Source organism: Pseudozyma flocculosa (assembly GCF_000417875.1).
Source record: "Pseudozyma flocculosa PF-1 unplaced genomic scaffold scaffold00002, whole genome shotgun sequence".
In the NCBI taxonomy this organism is placed as follows: Eukaryota; Fungi; Basidiomycota; class Ustilaginomycetes; order Ustilaginales; family Ustilaginaceae; genus Pseudozyma; species Pseudozyma flocculosa.
Genome location: NW_006920870.1, coordinates 8,442 through 28,831, shown reverse-complemented (window position 1 = coordinate 28,831; position 20,390 = coordinate 8,442). Strand labels below are relative to the sequence as shown.

Sequence of the window (20,390 nt, the reverse complement as noted above, 5' to 3'; positions counted from 1 at the left end):
ATCCCCCTGTATGGTGGAATGCTGGCCCGTGACGTCCATCCTCGCCGTCGCCCTGCTCGCCATCGTCTCGGGCACAGCTCTTTCCTTCCTCAAAGTCCAACAGGGGTGGCGTCGCGGTCTGCTCGCCGCTCAGCTCCCGTAGCGTGTGGGCATGGCGGGCAAGCGAACCAATCAAGGGGGAGATCAGGAACGCTTCCATAGACGCCCTGCCTCTCCCACGCTCTGTCGGATGGAATGGATAGACCTCAAGCCCAAGCGGGCCACTGTGAGGCCTAGCCAGGTGATGGTCTCGACCGTCGGTTCGTAACCGCCGCCGCCTTCATCAGCCGTGCCGTATGTAGGCCGATTCCGTCATGCTGTGAAAACAACCGACCTGCGACGACGACGACGACGACGCTTGTTTAGGCTGGTTTGATGCGGATCCAGCCCGAACGGCGCTAAGGGATTCGGCCGTGCCGAGGTCGACCAGCAACGACCAGCGTCGACCAGCGACGACGGTAGATGATGATGATGAGTGCGCCTGTGAGGGTCGCCTGGCAGCGCCATCGAAGTTCTTCGACGCCGCCGTAGCGTCTCCCCGAGTCGAGAGAGATGGATCCCCCCGCCATGTTCGGAAGGGCCGCACTTCGGTGGCGAAAGGCAGGCGGGCGGGCCGACACCGCCTCGCCCTGCCAAGCCCGAGCGAGCCACAGCGCAGCAGGCATGCTAGGCAAAGGAGGACAGCGTCGGCGACGGCGGGCGGTGCGCTGCCTTCGCCGGCCGGGCCTTGCCTACCTGCGTGCCTTCCCGGCGCTGGGGGCTTGTCCCGCAATACGCGCGCGGCCGGGCAACCCTGGAATCCAAATGCGCCGAAGCCTGACGGCCAAACTCCGATGCAAATCAACAAGCAAGCAGCAAGCAAGCAGCAAGCCGCCAGAGGGCAGCCAAAATGCGGGCAGGCGAGCGGGCAGGCAGGCGAGCGGGCAGGCAAGCGGGCGGAGGGGCCAGGAGGGCATGCAAAAAGACCAACACCACATGCTGCTTCGGCGGCCCCTGCCTGCCTGCCTTGCCTGCCTGCCGCCCGCGCCGCGGCCTGGCTTGGCTTGGCTCGGCTTGCCTCAGCGAGCGCGGCACAAGCTTGACCCTGGCCGGCCGGGGAGGGCCCCTCACACACCGCCACAGCAGCGTCGTGCCGCCTACCCTGCTGGGGCAGGCCGGCCTGACTGCCGCTTGCGGTCGAGGAAGTTGAGGCCGGCCGGGGTGACTCTTCGTTCTCGCTCCTCATCGACCTTGGTCTCATCACACCACCTCTCCCTTTGCCTCCCACGCTATCCACTTTCCACGACGCCCTGTGTCAGACACAAAGACAGACACGCACTACGCAACCAGCCCAGGCCAGCCCGCATCGACTCGGCGCCGTCCTTTCCGCTCGCTCCTCGCGCCGCCGTACCGAGCAGCATCATCGGATCCTGCCTTGATTCCCCTGGCCCTGCAGTGCGGCTCGCTTCGACCGATCGAAAGAAGTCGGCGCCGCCCCCTGCCTGTTGCTCGCACCGCGACCAACCCTCGTCCCTTCGGCCCACGCCATCCGGCAATCTGGACCTCGCCCACCTCTCGATCCATCCCTGACCACCTCTCTCTCTCTCTCGCCACACGCGTTCAGGAACGCCCATTCCCGCCGCTGCCTTGCCTCGCTAGTCGAGCACCGTGCGCACGGCGCCTCTGCCTCCCGCTCTCTGACCACTGATCCTTGATAAAGGGGCCGGACCTCTTTCTTCCTCGTCGTTCCTGCTTCTTCCGCTGCTGCTGTCGTCTGCCCGTTCGCTCATCGACACCATCACTGCCATCAACACCGCACCAGCCATGACCAACGCATCCCGCCTCTTCCTCGCCTTTGTGGCGCTCGCCATCTCGCTCGGCATCGCCTCCGTTCAAGCGCTGCCCGCCCAGCAGCAGCAGCTCGAAGAACGCATCGGTGCCATCATCAAGCCCCAGCCCTTCCACGGAAACGGCAGGCGCGATGAGGGCGAGGAGATGCTTGAGAAGCGGATCGGCGCCATCATCAAGCCCCAGCCCTTCCACGGAAACGGCAGGCGCGATGAGGGCGACGACGAGGTGCTTGAGAAGCGGATCGGTGCCATCATCAAGCCCCAGCCCTTCCACGGAAACGGCAGGCGCGATGAGGGCGAGGAGATGCTTGAGAAGCGGATCGGTGCCATCATCAAGCCCCAGCCCTTCCACGGAAACGGCAGGCGCGATGAGGGCGAGGAGATGCTCGAGAAGCGCGTCGGCGCCATCATCAAGCCCCAGCCCTTCCACGGTCCGGCCGGAGGTAAGCGAGACGTGGCAGCAGCAGCAGCGGAAGCGGGCGTCATGGAAAAGAGGATCCGAGGTAAGCCCCTTGACAAGCGGTCGGGAGGTGCGAGTGCCAGTGCCGGTGCCAGCGTCGGTGCATCCCTGGCCAAGCGCGCCTCCGTCTGCAACGGCGACGCTTCGCTCTGCGACCGGCTGTACTCAAACGTCACTTATGTCGGCACTCACAACAGCTACGCAGTAGGCCGCCTCAACCAGGCGCAGGTGGGCTACAATCAGGCCAAGACGGTCAAGCAGCAGCTCGACGAGGGCGTCCGGCTGCTCCAGGTCCAGGCCCACGCCAACGCCAGCGCCCCCGGTAGCGGCATCGACCTCTGCCACACGAGGTGAGTCGCGTGCGCTTGATATACGGTTGCGGGTACGTGCGGTGGCGGCGGCCCGATGCGCAGCTGTCCAGCATGGCCCGCTCCGAGTTGACGAAGTGGGGGAGGCATCGATCCGGGTCCTCGACGCTGCCCCCGGGAGGCGGAAGCACCTGCCTTCCGCCCGGCCCGACCTGGATCCGCCCCCACTTGCGGCGCCGGTCCGTCCGCTTTTCGAGCTACGGTGGTGGGCAACGTTCCTGACGTCATCGCGATGCGCTCCCTCCTGCGAACCTTCACCCCGCAGCTGCTCTCTTGTCAACGGTGGCTCGCTCGAATCGTACCTGTCGACGGTCAAGTCGTGGCTCGACTCGAACCCCAACGAGGTCGTCACCCTCATCATTGTCAACTCCGACGACCAGCCCGCCTCCAAGTTTGGCACCGCCTTCCAGTCGACGGGCCTCGACTCGAAAGCCTACGCCCCCTCCTCTGCCTCGGTGTCCAAGAACTCGTGGCCCACGCTCGGCGCCCTCATCGACGCCGGCAAGCCGCTGGTGACGTTCATCGACAACAGCGCCGACACGTCGTCGGTGCCCTACATCCTGCCCGAGTTCAACAACGTCTGGGAGAACCCGTACGGACAGACCACCTACCCCTTTTCCTGCAACGTCGACCGGATCGACCAGAGCGCCTCGGCCGGCGACCTCATGTACATGGCCAACCACTACCTCGACTCGCAGTCGACGCTGTTTGGCGTCACGTTTGAGACGCCAAAGACGGACCAGCTGGGCGAGGTCAACGGCGACCAGGCCGTGCTGAGCGGCGCGCAGAGCTGCGCGGCCCAGCACGGCAGCTACCCGACCTTTATCCTGCTCGACTTTTACGACACGGGATACGGCGGCCCGTTCAAGGCGGCCGCGGCCATGAACAATGTCGCCTACGTCAACCGCACCACGAGCGCCACGGCGGGATCCGGCGGCGGCAGTAGCAGTAGCGGGAGCGGTGGATCTTCGGCGGCGCCCTCGTCGTTGGTCCTGTCGATGCCCTCGGCGCTGCTCGCGGCGTCGCTCAGCATCGGTGCCGGCCTGCTGCTCCTCTGAGCATCGGCCCTCGCGCCCGCGCGCCCGTTCCCGTCCGTCCGTCCGTCTCCTGGTATCGTCGAAGCAACCACCATTCGACATTGGACTCTGTGTAGCCTCCCCCGCCCGTTCGCCCGCTCGCTCCTCCCTCCTCGCCCGGCCTTTGCGCTCTCTCTCCCCCTCCCGCTCCTTCCGTCTCATCCGGTCGGTCTGTCTGTATCGCAATTTCTCTTGGAACATTCTACCCCCTCCCTCCCTCGTAGTAGTCTCTCTCGAATCAGTCCAGTCCACCTGTCCATCGACACGTTCCTTTTCAATCTAATCCATCCCTCGTACCGACCCACCGACCCACCATCCAACTTCGCTTGGACAGTCCCCGTCCGTCGCTCAGTCAAAAAAGTCCCGCATCCGCATCGCGTCTCCCTTGCCCTTGCTGTCCCCCCCCCCCCCCCCGACTCGACGGTGCAGAGACCGAGCGAGAAACCGACGTCGACGATGGGCGTCCCCCGTCGCTCTCTTTTGGATGTCGTTGTCGATATCAAGGCGGTACGATCAAAGTGTTGGGGCCCCCCACGTCTCCGCGGCTACGGCCGTGGTTCCATCGGCGCTGAATCCATCTACAGTCCTCGTTTCCCCGTTGGCGGTGTCAGTTGCCGAACCGGATCTCGCCACCGGGAAAAGCGCCCCACTGCGGCTGCGCCTGCTGCTGTCTCGCCGCTTCCTCGTCCTCTTCCCGCCTCCTCCTTCCCTCGTCCTGCTCCACCTCCGCTACCTCGTCCTTTTTCTTCGCCGCAGCGGTGCGACGCGTCGACCTCCTCGGACTATCCGCTGCAGCAGCAGCAGCCGGTTTGCGCTGACGAGCTCGAGGCGAGGCAGCGGCGGCGACGTCGGCGTCGGCGTTGGCGTGCAAAGCAGGGGCCGAAGAGGGGGCGTGCGATGCACGAGGCGAGAGAGAGGTTCCTCCGAACTTCGACACGAGATCCTGCACGTCGATCTGTGTTTGGTCGTGCAGAGAGAGTTTGGGGAGAGCGGTAGAAGACGATGAAGATGGTGTCAGCCTCGCCATCTTCTCGGACATCAGCGATCGGAGAGGGAGGAGGGGAAGGAGGAAGAGATGATGGCGCACCTGTCGAGCCCGATGCCATTCCTGTAGTCGCATGGAGCGAGCGGATCGACGACAAGAGGACGGAAAAGGAGAGTCAGAGAAAAGCAGCAGCACGGCCAGCAGCAACGACGACGACGACGACGACGACGACGACGACGACAACGACGACGACGACAACGACAACGACGACAACGACGACGACGACGACGACTCACCTTGACGTCCTGCCTATAGGCCGACAGCAACTTTGCCAGGCCGTTGTAGAACTGCGATTTGACGAAAGAGATCGGCCGGCCGCGAGACATTCAGACAAGGTCAGCACACCTTGACCAGGGGCGCCCGCGACTCGCTTGGACCCCACCGCTGCGCAGCGACTCACTTCGAGACCCTCGACGAGGTTGCTGTCAAGCTCTCGGTACTTTGCATACGCGACGTCGAGGTTCTGCAGGGCCTTGGTCCGCCTCTTGATGGTGATGTCAACCTTGCGCGCTTCGAGGAACTCGTCGTTTCGCTTCTTGATGCTGTCGAGCAGCGCCTCTTGGTCTTGCGCGCTCTTTGCCATCTCGTCGCGGAACCGGTCGTACTTTGCCATCTCGGATTCGAAGAGATCCTCGAACATGGCCGCATCAATCGACTTGGAGGTCGTCGACGACAGGCGGGCAGTCTCGCGAAGCACGGCGGGCCGGATGTCGTCGCCCGACGCCAGCGATTTGCACTCTGCCAGGCACGCCGCCCGGGCGTCGAAGAGGTCGTCGAGCGTCTCGAGCTCGGTGCGCAGCCCACGCACTGCCGAGACCTGCGCGTCGGATTGCGAGTTGTTCGAGCTGCTGCTGGATGTGCTGGGGACAAACGCCTCGAGCGCGTCCTAGAGCGACGGCGGTGGCGGTGTCGGTGGCGATGGCCGGCGACGGGAAGGCGGGGGAGGGGTCGAGGGAATATCAGAAGGTGCACGGCCTGGATCGTCGGTCGCAAGCGAAGCGCAACGTGACCCGGGACTCACCACACCGCTTGAAAGCACGCCGATCAGCTCGCTCCAGTCCTCGAGCTTCTGACGGATGATCGCATCGCTGGCGCGAGCCTGCTCGAGCGATTGCGCATACGACTCGCCCGTCTGCCTGAGCTGCGCCGCCGCCTCGTGGCTTGGCGGCCGGGGCCACTTGTGCTGGGAAAAAAGGCGCCGCACGTGCTCGTCCTCGCGCTGCTCCTGCTCGAGGATCGAAAAGGCCTCGGACAGGGTGTCGGCGTCGGCCCGGGAAATCTGGGCAATGTCGTCGGCGATGCTGTACAGGCGGTCGATGCCGCCCTTGGAGACGACCTCCTCGTGCCGGCGCAGCAGCGAGGGCGGCAGGCCCATCGGCTGTTCGAGCGCCTGCAGCGACCCGGGCAGGTTGAGCGACTGCAGCGTGCTCTGTGCGATGCTGTCGAGCTCGTCGCGCCGCTCGGCGATCTGCTCGCGGACCAGCGAGTCGCGGCGGTCGTCGTAGATGCTGATGGCCAGGTGCACGCCGTAGGGCACGAGCTCGGCAAACAGCGGCTTGCCCAGCGCCGGGGCCGGCGAATCGCGCAGCAGCGAGATGGCGTTGGCGACCTCGTTGGGCAGCACCGGCTTGACCATGCTGGCGGCCGGGATGGGCGCGAGGTTCGAGGCCGGGGTTACGGGCTCGAGGTAGATGAGGTCGTTGTCCTTTGTGCCGCGCTGGATATTGGTCTGGATGACCTGCTGGAGCGACCTGAGATCCTGGACGATGGCCTCCGAGACGCCGCGCTTGGACGAGTCGAGCGCGCGCTTGACGTGGCCCTCTGCCACCTTGAGGCGGCCCAGCTCGTCTCCATACCGGTTGGCGCCGAGGTCCTCGCAGGCCTTGCGGTACTGGGACGCGGCGGCAAAGTGCCACCGCTTGACGCTGACGTGGCTGACCCAGTCGGCGGGCAGCTGCGCTGTCGTCACGTCGGCCGCATCGTCGGCGAGGTCCAAGCCGGTAGCGGACGACGACGCGCGGTCGAGGGCAGAGGCATACAGCTCCGAGACGCGTTCGGCGAGCTTTGCGATGGTGCCGTCCTTGAGGCGGTCGAGGACGGCCTTTTGCCAGAAGCACTCCTGCGCCTGGGCGAGCATGAGGTCGCGCAGGGACTCGAGGAGGTTTGGGCTGAAGTCGGGCGACTGCGGCTTGAGGTGGCGGATCTCGGGCAGGAGCGCCTCGCGGATGTGGTCAAAGACGCCCGCAGCGTGCTGCAGCCGAGACGGAGACCGAGTGGCAAGAGACGCGGTCAGTCAGGCCAGCAAAGCGAGGGAGCAGCCGCGGGCCGCACTCACCTGGAACCACGCGGTGGCGCGCTTGATGCTTTCGACATCTCCGCGTCCCTCGGCAGTGCCGAGAGCCGAGTAGAGGGACGCGAGGCTGTAGAGGACGTTGGCACGCTCGTAGACCACGTCCGGGTGGGCGACGGTGTCGGCCGTGGCGTAGGCAGACGCTGTGCCGGGCCCTTGGTCGGCCGCGGCGTCGTGGAAGGCGCCCGCGACGCCCGAGGTCCACGAGGGCAGCTGCGAGGGGAAGCACACGCTCCAGGGGAAGGAGATGCCGATGTCGGGCGGGAACTTGGTGCTGAAAAAGACGAGCTGGGCGTGGTAGCGGAGGGCGACGTCGATGCTGGTGACGTGGACCGCGAGGCGGCAGCACTCGTCGCGGAGCCTGCACAGCTCGCGGACGTCCCTGGCAAAGGCGTCGGGGTGCGTGTCGGCGTAGCTCTGCGCAATGTAGGTGCGGATGGCCTGCGCCAGCGCGGCGCCGAGCGACGGCGTGCGCTTGGCAGGCACGGCCAGGATGTTGCGCGGCATCGCGGGCAGTCGAGCGAGAGAGCGGCGAGATAGCGGGGCGGCGGGCGGAGATGGTGGTGGTGTTGCTGCCGTGCAAGAGATGTGAAAACGCCGAGGCCAGGTGGGGGGCTGTGTCGTCGCCTCTTCGGCCTGGTCCCGTTCAGCCCCTCCCTCCACACCAACACCCTGGCTGCGCCTGGCTGGGCCTCGCTGGGCCTCGCTAGGCCAGGCCTGCCCTGCCCTGGCTTGGCCCGCACGCCGGCTCGGCTCCGGCTGCAAAGCCTCCACCTGCCCGGGCCTCCCACCGGGGCGGCGAGGCAAACTTTTTTGGTTTCTTCCTGCCCTAGCCCCTCCTCACCATCACCAACCGGCACCCCTCTTTCTCTGTCGCCACAGCCGGTAGCCTTCCGATCTCTTCTCACTCGGCTACCACCGTCCCTTCTTCGGCTCTCTCCCGAAGGAACCGAGTGCAAGCCGCATCGCCTCCCCTCGCCTCGCCTCAAGACATCGAGCGACATGGCGTCCGCCGCAGCCTCGTCGTCGGCCGTTCCGCCGGCCGGTTCGGCCGCCGAGCCTGCCCCGACGCCGCAGCAGCTGCTGTTTGCGCGCGCCGTCATCCTCACGTTTGAGCTGTGGCCCGCCATGCGCCTCGCCGTCTCGGAAGAGTGGGGCGGGCCCGACAGCCTCGACAAGCGAGACTACCTGATCAGCTACCTCTGCGACGAGCACGGCGACGCCGGCGCCGCCAACCAGCCCGACATCGACGACCTCGCAGAGACGCTCGAGAGCTACATTGCAGACGAGTTCGAGTGCCGCCTCGACGACGGAAGCCCCGACTGGGTGGCTGGACGCATCGTCGGGCTCCACAAGGCCATCTTCACCGACAACCCGGACGAGGCCAACAAGGGCCAAGAGGCCGTCGCGCAGCTCGAGACCGCGTTCCAGGAGCTAAAGGGGAAAAAGACGAACGCCTCGGCAGGTCAGGACCAGTCCGAGGTGCACGACCACCACGGCCACGGCGACTCGGACGACGACGACGAGATGGACGAAGACGATCAGCAGCGCGTCCAGGCCGCCCAGCGCATGGTCCAGTCGCACGGCGGCGTCATGGAGGCGGATCGTCTGGGCGCAGAGGCGGGCAACGAGCAGCGCGCCAGGAGGGAGAGGCAGGAACCCATCATCGACGAGGACGGCTTCGAGACCGTCACCCGCAAGAGGAAGTAATGTAACATCAGCAGGCCGACAGCGACGGCCAGCACAAACAACTAACTAGCAGCTCGGCCCAGCCGCCGCTGCCTATTCGCCCGCCAGCAACCTTGTCTACGCCCACGGCGAGCGGCCTGTCTCGGATCGCGCCGAGGCACCGCCCCCGCGAGCATCTTCTCGCAGGCTGGGGAGCGGCTTGCCCGGCGATGCCATGCCGGACGATGCCGTCCTTGACGTCCCCGTCCTGCCCCTTGTTCACGATAGTCTGCTGGCCCCTCTGTGACCTCTGTTCCTCGCTCGATAGAATTCCCTCCACGGCCCCCCCTGCGACGACCGAAAATACACCGCCTTATTCGAAGCGAAATGTGAGCGAGCGAGCCGGCTGTCGAATTTCGCCAACTCACGCGCCTGCCCCAGGCCGGCCGCCGCGTCACGGCATCTCGAGGACCACCAACTCCCACCCGACCAGCCATATCACCTTGCTTGCTCTTGCTCCCAGAGGCCCACATCGCCATGCCCCCTCCTTGTCTGCCTGGTTAGCGCATCGCCTGTGCCTCGCTCATGGTTGAACCACCTTCTCCCTCGCCGACTCTGGGCCCTCTGGACTGCCCTTTGGCCTGGTCAACTGCCATGGCTCGCGGCCCTGCTGGATCCACCGTGATCTCGAGCCCTCTCTTGCCCGTGTGCCGTACTGATCCGTCTCACGCCATGACGATGCCTGCAGCGGGCCGTCGAAGCCTTGCACGGCATGGCCCTCGCTTCGGATCTCCTGTCGCCGCCCCCCGTAACTTCTACAGATACCTCGGCCGCCCGGGCTTTGGTCCCTGGTTGCGCGCTCAACAGCGAGCGTGACCGACATGCCCGCTTACCCACCCTCGCTGTTCGGATGTCCTCACTTGGCCTCTCGGACCAGGGCCGTACGAATCGGCACTCGTTGTTGTCTGTCCGCCAAAGGACCTCGCTGCCGCCGACGACGCTCTCCATCTAGGTAGCACGATCGAGCTCAAACTACCACGATCAATCAGGCTCCCCTCTCCTCTTTCATGCTTCGACCTCCAGCTCCCCATCGTTTTGCACCGCAACACCATCATCCCACGTCCTGACCGGCAACCGTCACCGTCTCGTACTCACACTCTCGCTACCATCTCATCGCTCTTCCGACGACCTCCTGGTGCCCAACAGCGGCATTCTCAGTTGAGGGCCGCCTTCATTTTCCCTAGCCTTGCTTGCACCCTCCTCGAACACCTTCGCTACTACACCCACCAAGTGTCGCCGCGCCGGAACGGATCAGACCCAACCACCGCGGACGCGACGCCTTGCCGTCATGTCGACCCCGGACGCTGGCATGGCCAGGCTCAGGAGGCAGGCAGAACCGCCGCCGATAGCGCCCGTCGACGATTCGCTGCCCGACCTGCCCGAGTACGACGATGGCCAGTGGCACGCCGATACGCCCAGCGCAATAGCGACGCCGGCGGCCCCGGCATCCATCGGATCAGCCTCAATGGTCAGGCCAGTGGCTCCAACTTCGGCGAGCGCAGCTTTCTCGGCCACGCCCGTCCCCTCCTCCGCCTCGATCGCCCGCAGTTCGATGTCGGCCTCGAGCAGCCTGCCATCCCCAAGATCGACTGACACTCCCGACGCCCAAAAGGAGCAAGATGGCAGCGACGACGACTCGGGCTTCAAGGTGGCCTACCTCACGCCCGTCTTTGTCCTGATCGGCGTCTTCCTCATCTGCAGCCTGGGCGGGCGGCTGTGGGGCAAGATGTGGCACGCCCGCAAGCGGGAGGCGCGGCGCCGCGATCGGCATGCCCAGCGTCTGGCGAGCGACCTGGGCACCGAGAGCAACCATCCAGGCTCATGGGACGGGCGGCCCCTGAGCCTGCACGACAAGGAGTCGGCCCTCGACGACATCGGGTACGACTCGGACGACGACGACGAAAAGTATCCAGGCACCTTCCACGTCCTCAGCCAGCGCATCCTCGGAGACAAGGGACGCGTGGTTCCGCCCACGACGCGGTCCAGGACGGGCAAGCACGAGGGCAAGGTTCAGTCCAACTCGTGGCTAGCGGTCCAGGTGCGGCGCATGGTTTCGCCCGAAGGGTCGCAGCTGGATGTCGACCGGTACACGTCGGTCCACCAGCCGCTGCGCCAGGCGGCGTCGCGCGACCGGCTGCGGCAGATGAGGGGAGACCTCGAGGCGGCCCCAGAGAACGGCAGCCTGCTCGGGCCGGACCGTGGCCCAGCCGCCGAGAGGCAGGCGGGTCCATCCATGTGGTCCAAGCTCGTCGGTCGGTGGGCTGCAGAAAGATCTTCCGTGAGTGGCGCGAGAGCATGCCCTGAGCAGACCCGATCGAGCGCGGCAGCTTGCTGACCGTGTTGTGATGCCCTCCTTACTCCGTGTGCAGCCGGGCGACGTCGAGCCCATCAAAGGCAGAGGGCTGGGTCTATCGTTCAACGACCCAGGCGAATCCGAGAAGCTCTGGGGCCGGCCGGCTTTGCAGAGCTCGCCGTCCAGTCTGAGTCGCTTTCATGGACAATCAGACGGCGGCGGAGGGATGACGATGCTGCCGCAGCCCAAGTTCGCCTCGTCCGACGTCTCCTTCTCCCGCCATCCATCGACGCTCAGTGCCAATAATCTGCGATCGCGGTCCAGGGGCTATTACAAGCCGCTCCCGGAGATCGTGGACCTGCCCACGCCCGTCGTGGAGCCCCGCGGCCCCGGGATGGGAGCCGGCTCCAGCGGGGCGCCGCAGCACGCCTTCAACTCGCAGGAAGGCTACGACGACCTTCAGCTCGACTCCGTCGTCGTGCTGGACCGCAACCTGAGCCAGGCGCACAGCGAAGGGACGTACAGCGCAGCAGGGACCACCGTCTCTGCCGATTCGCAGCCAGAGTCTCGCGCCGGGTCGCAAGGGCCCGCAGCGGCACTGAATCGCAGCAAGACCAAGCGCCGGCCGGGCACCACGTACATGTACGACGAGCAGCTGCCTTCCGAGGAGCACTACCACAAGACCCCCTCGCCGCCGATGGAGACGCCGAGAAAGTGGCGTCCACACGCCGCCTCGATGTCGTCGCCGGTGGGTAGGGAAGGCAGCCTGCGCGACGGCGGCAGTGTGCTGACTCCCCCCGCCAAGGTGGCGAGGACGGCGACGATGTCGTCCAAGTCCGAGATGCTCCTCTCGCGCGTGCAGACGCAGCAGCGCAGCACGACCGACTACATCGCCTCGACCAGGCCGCTCGACCGACCGCTGACGCAAGAGGGTCGTGAGGAAGCCGATGCCGCCGCGCATGGCGCCATCCAGCACCAGGCGAGCCCGCCCGTGCGCCCGACGCCGACGCGTGCCAGTCCGCGGAAGTCGGTGTCGAAGCGAGCGACGGGCGAGGCAGAAGCAGAAGCGGCAGCAGCAGCAGCGGTTGCAGCTGCCGCGGTGACAGCGGCGGAGGTCGCGGAGGATGCCCCAAAAAGGAGCCGACCGAGCGCACCAGAGCAGATGGAAGAGGTGCCGAAGCCAGTGTCAAGATCCAAGACTGTCAGCCGTGCCAAGAGCACGCGCACCAAGCTCGACGACCGCAGGGCAGCAGCCGACGCAACGAGCCCCGGCCAGCTGACGGCCAAGGAGCTGACGGATCTGCTCAACACGCCCGGCCTCTCGCCCGAGGCGCATGCCTCCACGCTCGCCGACCTCCTGGCCCTGTACGAGGACGAGAGCGACGTGCCCGACACTCCCGACCTCGCCCGAGGCGACCCGCTTCACGCTCGATCGCGGGCAGTCGGCGAAGGTGCGAGCTCGGACGAGGAATCGCTCGCCACCGACACCGAGGCCACGGGCCGGCCCCCTGCCGCTTCGGCCAGGGAGGCGGCAGCAGCTGCGAGGGGCGCGGGAAAGCCTCAGCGATCCGGCACGGTGCGCACCGTGGGGCTTAGCGAGTCGGTGGCGGACAAGTCGGCCTTCTACACCCCGCTCCCGGGCATCGACGACGGCGAGGCATTCGTGCCGACCTACATGCAGATGGACGAGCCGGGCAGCCTCGACCATGTCTTTGACGTGCTCTCGAGGTACGTCGGGGTGGACCCAGGCACTCCCGAGGTCATGCCCGAGCGGAGGGACGGTCGTGGTGATCGTCAGACGATGCAGGAGCAGCGGGAGCAGCAGCACTACGGGCAAGCCGCCGAGCCGACGACACCCAAGTGGGCCGGCGCTGCACGTCAGCCCGACACGCCACTGTCGCGCAAGAAGACGTGGGCCAAGGGCGAGGACGGGCGGTGGTACCGTGCCGACGAAGAAGAGGGTGGGAGCATCGCCGCCTCGTCTCCGGGGACGCCCTATCGTCGCTTCGCGACTGACTCGAGCGCAACGACGCCGTCCCGCGCCGCAGCGGCACCGCGGGGCCCAGGATCGACGGTCTCGTCGACCGTTCTGGCTTCGTCGACGGCCTCGCAGCAGGATCATCTGCCGTCCTCGCTGACCGTCGCCTCGCCCAATCCTCTGGACCGCATCGCCTCGCCGCCGCCGACGATGCGACACGACCTCTTCTTCGCCTCGCCCGCTAGCCCGACTTCGGTCGTGACCCGACCGCGCACCCAGCTGCCCCAGCATGGCGGCAACGCCAGCCCCGTTCGTCGCGCGAGGGACCAGGCCGATGCGGGCAGCGCCATCGCCTCGTCGTCGTCGACGGTGATGCCGAGCTTTGGCAGCGTCGTCGGCGTCGCAGCGCCCGTCTCACCGGCGTCACGGGTCTACGCGCAGGAGCAGCAGGAGCGCCCGGCGCACCGGACCAACACCAAGACGAGGCGGTGGGTGAGCGAGCAGGCCTCGCCGCCGTCCGTCCCTTCCGCTTGGAGCCCCATCGACCAGCATGGCCACGGGCGCGGGATGCACTCCTCCACCGAGAGCGAGAGCGGCAGTGGCAGCGGTGGGGGAGCGGGCAGCGGCAGCCCGCAGCGTCGCTCGGCGCTCGTCAAGCGGGCCCGCCCCCCGAGGCGGTACCAGGCCACGCTGAGCGGCGGGCCAAAGTCGAGCCCGTTTGAAGGCGCCGCCGGTACTACCTCTCCCTCGCCCTCGAGTGGTGGCGAGGGTACTCCCTCGGCAGCTGGCATGGCGGAGCGCCAGGATCGCACTCGCTCGCCGGGCGCTGCTGCTGCCGCCGCCGCCGCCACCGTCGTGCAGACGCCACTGGAAAAGGAGCGGCAGCGGCAGGAGGCCCTCGACCGCGTCCGCTCGATTGTCAACCGCGGCTACCTGTCCAAGAGCGGCTCGTCGGTCGACGACGGCGCCTCGTCGCTGTCCTGATGCAGTGCCGTCAGAGCCGGGGGACGCCGGGAATGCCGACGTCGCTCGTCGTCCCTCTTCTCCCTCATCCATCGTGGCCATCCCCGTCCCCCTTCCTCGCCCACCCCTTCCATTTCCCGCCCATTCTCTCCTTCCTGTCCCAGGACACCGTCATCCGCCAGCCGCCATCTGTACCAGATCCAAAGGGGTTTCGAGTGTCGGCCCCATTGGTCGCCTCAACCTCGCCTTGCCCCTGATCCCAGTCATCCCCCCCCTCTCCCTCTCTCACCCTCACCCTCTTTCTCACCCTCTCTCTATCCTCGCGATCCACACTCTCCCTGCGCAATCCATCGTACCATTCCGAGTCTCACCATGCATGCCGGTTCATTCGAGGTCGTTACTATGTTCGTTGCTGTTCGTTTGTACGGTGTATCGTCAAGGGGGTAAAATCAGGGCGAGAGGCGTGGGTGACAGTGGGGGGGGGGGGGGCGAGTGGCATCCATCTTCGCGGTCTCCATCTTCGCGGGCCAAAGTGCAGATCGTATCGTGCCAGTCTCGCGTCGAGTCGAGTCGAGTCGAGTCGGTCTGATCTCGTAGTGGGAGGGCAGGAGGGGTCAGAAGGGAGGGAGCGGGGGAAGGGTCTAGATGTGTTGCTTTGCCTGTTCGAGGTCAGCGAGGAACTTGAGGTACCTGTGCGTCGACGCCGCGCGATGAAGCGACAAAGAAAAGAGGAGGAGGGGGGTGGGGGGGGGGAGGCAAGAACATCAGTCCCCGCGTCCATCGCATCGCATCCCATCGTCGCAGCGCAGCGCAGCGCAAGCAAAGACGTCGTCGTCGTCCCGGCCCGCCCGCTGCGTCGACTCACCTCTTTTTAAACACGACGCCGCGGTACGCGCCGAGTTCATCCACGACGACGAGGTATCGTACGCCGAGCCGGGTAAAGTACTGGTGTACCAGTTCGAGCGGGCTGTGGATCTGTACCGTAATTGGCGCCTTGTCGACGTAGATGCTCAGATCCACCTCCCCCTCCCCTTCATCAAGGTCGTGGTACGAGTGCGTCTGCGTCTGCGTCTGCGTCTGCGTCTGCGTCTGCGTCTGGGGAGGGAGGAGGATGGAATCGCGGATCCGACCCGGTTCGCCCTCTGCCACGGCGCGGATGTAGGGAAGGTACTTAAATGTACACCTCATCGTCGTCGTCGTCGTCGTCGTCGTCGTCGTCGTCGGTTCCTCGCCATTCGACGACGTTGGGAGGGGGAGGGAAGAGAGGGCATGTTCCAGTTCCGATGCCGCAATGTAGCCTACCATCTTGACGGTACCCTTCATCGGCGAAGTAGCGGCGGCGGCGGCGGCGGGGGTGACGGGCGAGTGTGGAAGCGTCGAGGGCTGCGAGGATGCAGACGACGACGAGAGGGCCGGGTTGGGCACGCACCCGACCTTTTCGCGCGTGACGAGCGGGAAGCCGCCGTCAGTGTACCCGGCGCCCTCGGCGAGGCGGGCCAGCTTCTCCCTCAGCCCGCGGACCGAGTTGGGCACGTCGAGCGAAATCGTCTCGACGCCGGCATCCATGGCGTCGGTGACGTTTACGCCGTCCCAGATGTACTCCGCCTTGCTGTCGAGGTAAGGAAGCCCGCTGAAGTCGATGACGAGGTCGTAGATGCCCTTGTGCTCGAGGGCGTCGGCCACCGTCTTGGCCACGAGGATGCTCAGCATCACGGGAACGCTGTAGGTGAGCGTGCCCGTCAGCTCAAACATGATGACGGCCAGCGACACCGTGGTGCGCGTCACGCCCGACAGGGCCGCCGCGGCGCCCACCATGGCGTACACGCCGGGCACGATGCACGCCGAGTCGCTGGCGGCGCACCACCCGAAAAAGGCCAGGTCGGACCGCGTCCACTGCACGTACTGCACCAGCAGACCGACGATGCGGCCAAAGCACGCGCCGACGGCGAGCGTGGGGATAAAGATGCCCGCCGGCAGCTTGATGCCAAACGTGATGATGGTCAGCGCGCCCTTGACCAGCATCGCCCACGCGATGGCCAGCACCAGCGGCCGGATCTCCGAGGGCCGCGAGACGCACAGCCCCTCGAGCGACTCGTGCTCGTGGCACTCGCTGAAGAGGTCGGCGATGAGCTCGACGCCGCCCATGCGCGTGTAGCCGTTGACGTAGGAAAAGGCCACCGACACGAGCGTGATGACGACGACCTCGAGGATCGGGTGGCGCGCCATCCACGTCTTGGCGCGCACCCGCTTGGCCCAGGCCATGTTGAGCTTGGTAAAGTAGGCGCCGTACAGCCCGCCAAAGACGCCGAGGACGACGAAAAAGAGCAGCTCGTAAAAGTGCCAGTCCTTGTCGTACGTCACCTGGAAGAGGACAATCTTGCCCGTCCCGAACGGGTCGAGGGCGCGCAGCGTGGCGGCGGCCACCATGGCGCAGAAGAAGCTGCGGAACATGACCTTGCTCGGAAAGTAGTAGCTCACCTCCTCGAGCGAAAAGAGGACGCCGCCGACGGGCGCCCCAAACGCCACGGCGACGCCCGCCGCGCACGCGCACGACAGCACCTCGCGCCGCTTGCCCTCGTTGTTCTCGTACTTGGGAAAGACGCGGCAGACAATGTTGCCCACGCACGACGCAATGTGCACAAACGGCCCCTCCTTGCCCAGCGACAGGCCCGACGCCACCGACAGCGTCAGCCCCACCGACTTGGTAAAGAGCGTCCAGAAGCCCAGGTAGCCGTGGATCACGAAGCCGCTAAGGATGCACTTGACCTCCGAGATGCCCGAGCCCGTGGCAAAGTAGAGGATCTTGCGCGGCGCCAGCGCGGCGTCGGCGCGCTTGTCGTGGGCGATGCGGCCCAGCGGCGGCGGCGGCGGCGGTGCGGTGGCGGTGGCGGTGGCGGTGGTGGCCTGGGTGGCGGTGCCGCTGCCGCTCAAGAGGGCGGTGCGCTCGTCTGGCTCGTTTGTGTCGTCGACGAGGGTTGCGCCGCGTAGCTTGTTGTTGCTGTTGCTGCTGCTGGTGGTGCCGCCCTTGCCGCCGCCGCCATTCTTGCTCGAGAGGTAGAGCTCGCTCGAGGTGAGGTAGATGGTGAGGACGCTGGCAATCGTCGACCAGAGGACGGCGATGGCGACGTACATGCCGTAGTCGGCGAGCCAGCTGTCGTGGCCGATGCCGCGCAGCCGCTCGCCCCACGTGATCCAGCCGGGGCACTCGTCGGTCTCGGGCTGCAGCTGGAGCAGGTCGACACGCGAGGCGGCGGCGGCAGAGGCGGCGATGCGGGACCATGCGGGGCTGCCGGCGACGGGACCGGCCCAGCCGGCGAGGAGGCGGTTGCCCATGCCCGTCAAGATGCCGCGCGAGGGGTCGGAGGGCGACGATCCAGCGGCGTCCATGAGGCGGGTGCGGTAGGCCCAGAGCGGGGCCGAAGCGGCCGAGGCCAGGCTGACGTTGGCGGCGGCGACGTTGCCTGCCGCCGTGAGGACCGAAGGCGAGTCCCAGTCGGGCCCGCCGGCATAGGGACAGCAGAAGCGCTTTGCGAGCCTCCAGTCGCGCTGGCAGTAGCCGTCCTTGAGGTCAAAGAGGACGGCCTCGGACTTTACGATGCATCCTGCGATGAGTGCGGTGATGATGCCGGTGATGGTGACAATGATCCAGCCCTGGAGTCGGTCCCAGCTGTTTGTGATGCGGCCGCGGATGCCGCGGAGGCGGCGGATGCGGCGGAGGCGGGAGCTCTCCTTGATGGCGTCGTGGATCCAGTCGATGGTGGTGTAGGACTCGTACCAGGTTCGTATGCCGTTGCCCGCTCCGGCGGCGGGTGCGGCGGCCGACATTTCGTCGGTGAGCTGCGGGTCATCGTAGTTGCGCTTGCGGTCGCGGTGGTGGGATGCCGAGAGGGCGCCGTAGAAGCTGCGTACGGGGCTGAGGGGGGCGTCGAGCGAGGATGCGATTGAGGCTGCGCCGGGGGTGCGGAGGAGTCGCTGCCCCGCCGCGGCGAGGAAGCTGGAGCGGTTGTTGTTGTTGTTGTTGGCGGCGGCGGCGTTGCGGTCGCGGCTGCGTTCGCGGTCCGAGTTGGTGTTGAGGCGGAGGGTGGCAGGTCCGCTGCCGCGTTGACGGCGCTGGCTCAGCGAGGCGGGTGCGGTATCGGAGTGCGAGGAAGTCTCGTCCTGCGAGTGGGGCTGAGGCTGAGCTTGAGGCAGTTGGGCCTCGTGGGCATGGCCGTCGCCGGCGTGGGGAGGCATGGGGAGCGAACCCGCCGATGGCCTCGGAATGACGAGTTTGAGATGGAGCGGGTAGACGAGACGAGACGGGACGGGACGGGAAGGCGACCAAGGGAGTGAGCGACGAGTCGAGACCAAGGCAAGACAAGGCTAGCGGATGGTGATGGTGATGACAAGAGGCCAACGACGACGACGACGAGGCAGGGTCGACGAGTCGAGGCGGGCCACAGACGTCCCCGCCGCCAGCAACGAGGACCAAGCTAAGGCGGGCCAGGCCTGCCAGCCCACCACACCCGCACAGACGCCCAAAGCCAACGGGCAGACAGGCAGGCTCACCAGCGCTAGGCTCGACCCCGCCTCGCCCTGGCCCGAAAAAAGGGGCGCGGGCCGCGACGACCAACACCCAGCGTAGTTAGCCACTCCTTGCCAGCCAGCCTAGCCTCGGGCCAGCCCCGACCAACAAACACAACCCCCTGCAGGGTCCCCCTTTGGCCCGCGCTTGCCCTCCCACGCGAGCCCCTGACCAGCCCGTGCGGATCCGAAGCAGACAGCGCAGCGTTCCTCTGGCATCATTGCAACCAACACCACCACGCGCCGGCTGGCATCGTTTCCGCGGTGCATATCCAATCAGCAACCAACACGCGCAGCACCGATTTCGTCGGCCTGCTTTGTCCCTCATCCGTCTCGTCTCGTCTTGTCGCCGTCGCCATCGCCCGGTCGTCAGGGGAGCCCGCTGCGGCCGGGATGCAGCCGCGTCCCGCCGCCGTCCAGGTGTCAAAAGCGCACGCTTGCGGCGGGAGCAAGACAGAGGCTCACCCATCCCTGGGCCGCAGGCGTCGATGCTGCAACACTCCGGATGCGTGCATGTCTGTGGGCCATACGAGCCACCCTGCGCCGGCGGTGACGGCCGTCGTGGGGCTCGTCTGCCTCCACGCGCTCGCCGCGATCCTGGCGGCGGCTGGAGGCCATTCATTGGCAGCTGTCGAGGCCAGCACCTGTGCAGCCTTGGCATGGAGAGGACACGGCCAGTGGCGGTGACCCTGATGCGACCACCTAGCCGCCCCGGGATCGAGTGCGGGCGAGCGGGGTTTGAGGGGCGCTGCCGGATGGGCGAGGGCGACGCTCGCCGACGGCCGCCAGATCTTGTGACGGGGCCGTGACTCGAAGTTGCCATTGGAGCGACGAGCGCCGAGGAGCGTATCACTGGCCCGACTGCGCATCGTGCTGTCGCCTGTGCTCGTCCTGCTCGTCTTCCTGCCTTGTGACCGAGTCGAGCGTGGCCATGAAGCTGCGGATGGCCAGAGGGAGAGGGGAGAACCCAGGTCAGCTGGCAAGAGCAGGCCAAAGGGCCAAGGACAAGGACGCGGCAAGTCGAACGACGACGCACGTGGCTGCCTGGCTGATGCCGAGCTGCCTGATGTAGTGGGCCTGCTCCGAGGCAATGATGATGGTGTCGCGCGTGGCCAGCATGGAGCTGGAGAGGGCCTCTAGCTGACCCGCCAGCGCGGCATAGTGGCGTTCCTTTTTCAAGAGGGCAGTGTTGCTGGCGGCGGTAGAGGCGGCTGCGGATGCGGATGCGGATGCGGCTGCGGCTGCGTTGGCCTGGGAGTGGGCTGCGTAGGGCTGCGACATGGTGGCGACGGGTGGTGGTGGTGGTGGTGGTGGTGGTGATGAGAATGGGTGGTGGGTGGCAATGAGCTTCTTGCTCCGGGCCTCTATTGGCCGAGCCAGGTCGAGGAGCGTCTGCGTCTGCGTTTCGGTCTCTCTGTCTGTCAACCTGTCGCTGCGTCTGTGCGTGCAGGAGTTGGGTGCGTCTCCCTCGTCTGTCTATCTGTGTTTGTCGCCCGCCCGCGCCCTGCCGCAACGCGTTGACCCGCCCTAAACGCGTCGCCCGCAGGCGAGAGGGAAAAAGTGACACAAAGCCCCGGGCCAGCCGGCAGCACGCCAGAGCGCCGTGTGGGCGCGACCGCTCTCTCTCTGTCGTTGTCCAGGCGACGCCCCGCTGCCCCTCGCCCCTCGCGCCTCGGCCCTGCCTCTCTCTCTCTCTCT

The 20,390-nt window shown here is 66.7% G+C and overlaps 6 protein-coding genes across 6 annotated transcripts; 3 read left to right on the top strand and 3 right to left on the bottom strand.

Moving 5' to 3' along the window:
• Positions 1-1,842: 1,842 nt before the first annotated feature.
• PFL1_00687 (uncharacterized protein) lies at positions 1,843-3,754 on the top strand (the record flags this gene model as incomplete). Its single annotated transcript, XM_007878189.1, has 2 exons — positions 1,843-2,678; positions 2,962-3,754. 2 exons carry the CDS (start codon positions 1,843-1,845, stop codon positions 3,752-3,754), a joined length of 1,629 nt encoding a protein of 542 aa, XP_007876380.1.
• A 625-nt stretch (positions 3,755-4,379) lies between these two features.
• Positions 4,380-7,674, bottom strand: PFL1_00686 (uncharacterized protein; the record flags this gene model as incomplete). The annotated part of the gene is made up of 6 exons (XM_007878188.1): positions 4,380-4,727; positions 4,860-4,880; positions 5,054-5,104; positions 5,218-5,703; positions 5,839-7,068; positions 7,153-7,674. The coding sequence occupies 6 exons, from the start codon at positions 7,672-7,674 to the stop codon at positions 4,380-4,382; spliced, it is 2,658 nt and encodes an 885-aa protein (XP_007876379.1).
• A 495-nt stretch (positions 7,675-8,169) lies between these two features.
• Positions 8,170-8,877, top strand: PFL1_00685 (uncharacterized protein; the record flags this gene model as incomplete). Its single annotated transcript, XM_007878187.1, has 1 exon — positions 8,170-8,877. One exon carries the CDS (start codon positions 8,170-8,172, stop codon positions 8,875-8,877), a length of 708 nt encoding a protein of 235 aa, XP_007876378.1.
• Positions 8,878-10,183: 1,306 nt separating this feature from the next.
• On the top strand, positions 10,184-14,150 carry PFL1_00684 (uncharacterized protein; the record flags this gene model as incomplete). Its single annotated transcript, XM_007878186.1, has 2 exons — positions 10,184-11,173; positions 11,265-14,150. The coding sequence occupies 2 exons, from the start codon at positions 10,184-10,186 to the stop codon at positions 14,148-14,150; spliced, it is 3,876 nt and encodes a 1,291-aa protein (XP_007876377.1).
• Positions 14,151-14,770: 620 nt separating this feature from the next.
• PFL1_00683 (uncharacterized protein) lies at positions 14,771-18,362 on the bottom strand (the record flags this gene model as incomplete). The annotated part of the gene is made up of 2 exons (XM_007878185.1): positions 14,771-14,819; positions 14,995-18,362. 2 exons carry the CDS (start codon positions 18,360-18,362, stop codon positions 14,771-14,773), a joined length of 3,417 nt encoding a protein of 1,138 aa, XP_007876376.1.
• A 1,179-nt stretch (positions 18,363-19,541) lies between these two features.
• Positions 19,542-19,973, bottom strand: PFL1_00682 (uncharacterized protein; the record flags this gene model as incomplete). The annotated part of the gene is made up of 2 exons (XM_007878184.1): positions 19,542-19,629; positions 19,729-19,973. The coding sequence occupies 2 exons, from the start codon at positions 19,971-19,973 to the stop codon at positions 19,542-19,544; spliced, it is 333 nt and encodes a 110-aa protein (XP_007876375.1).
• Positions 19,974-20,390: the final 417 nt, after the last annotated feature.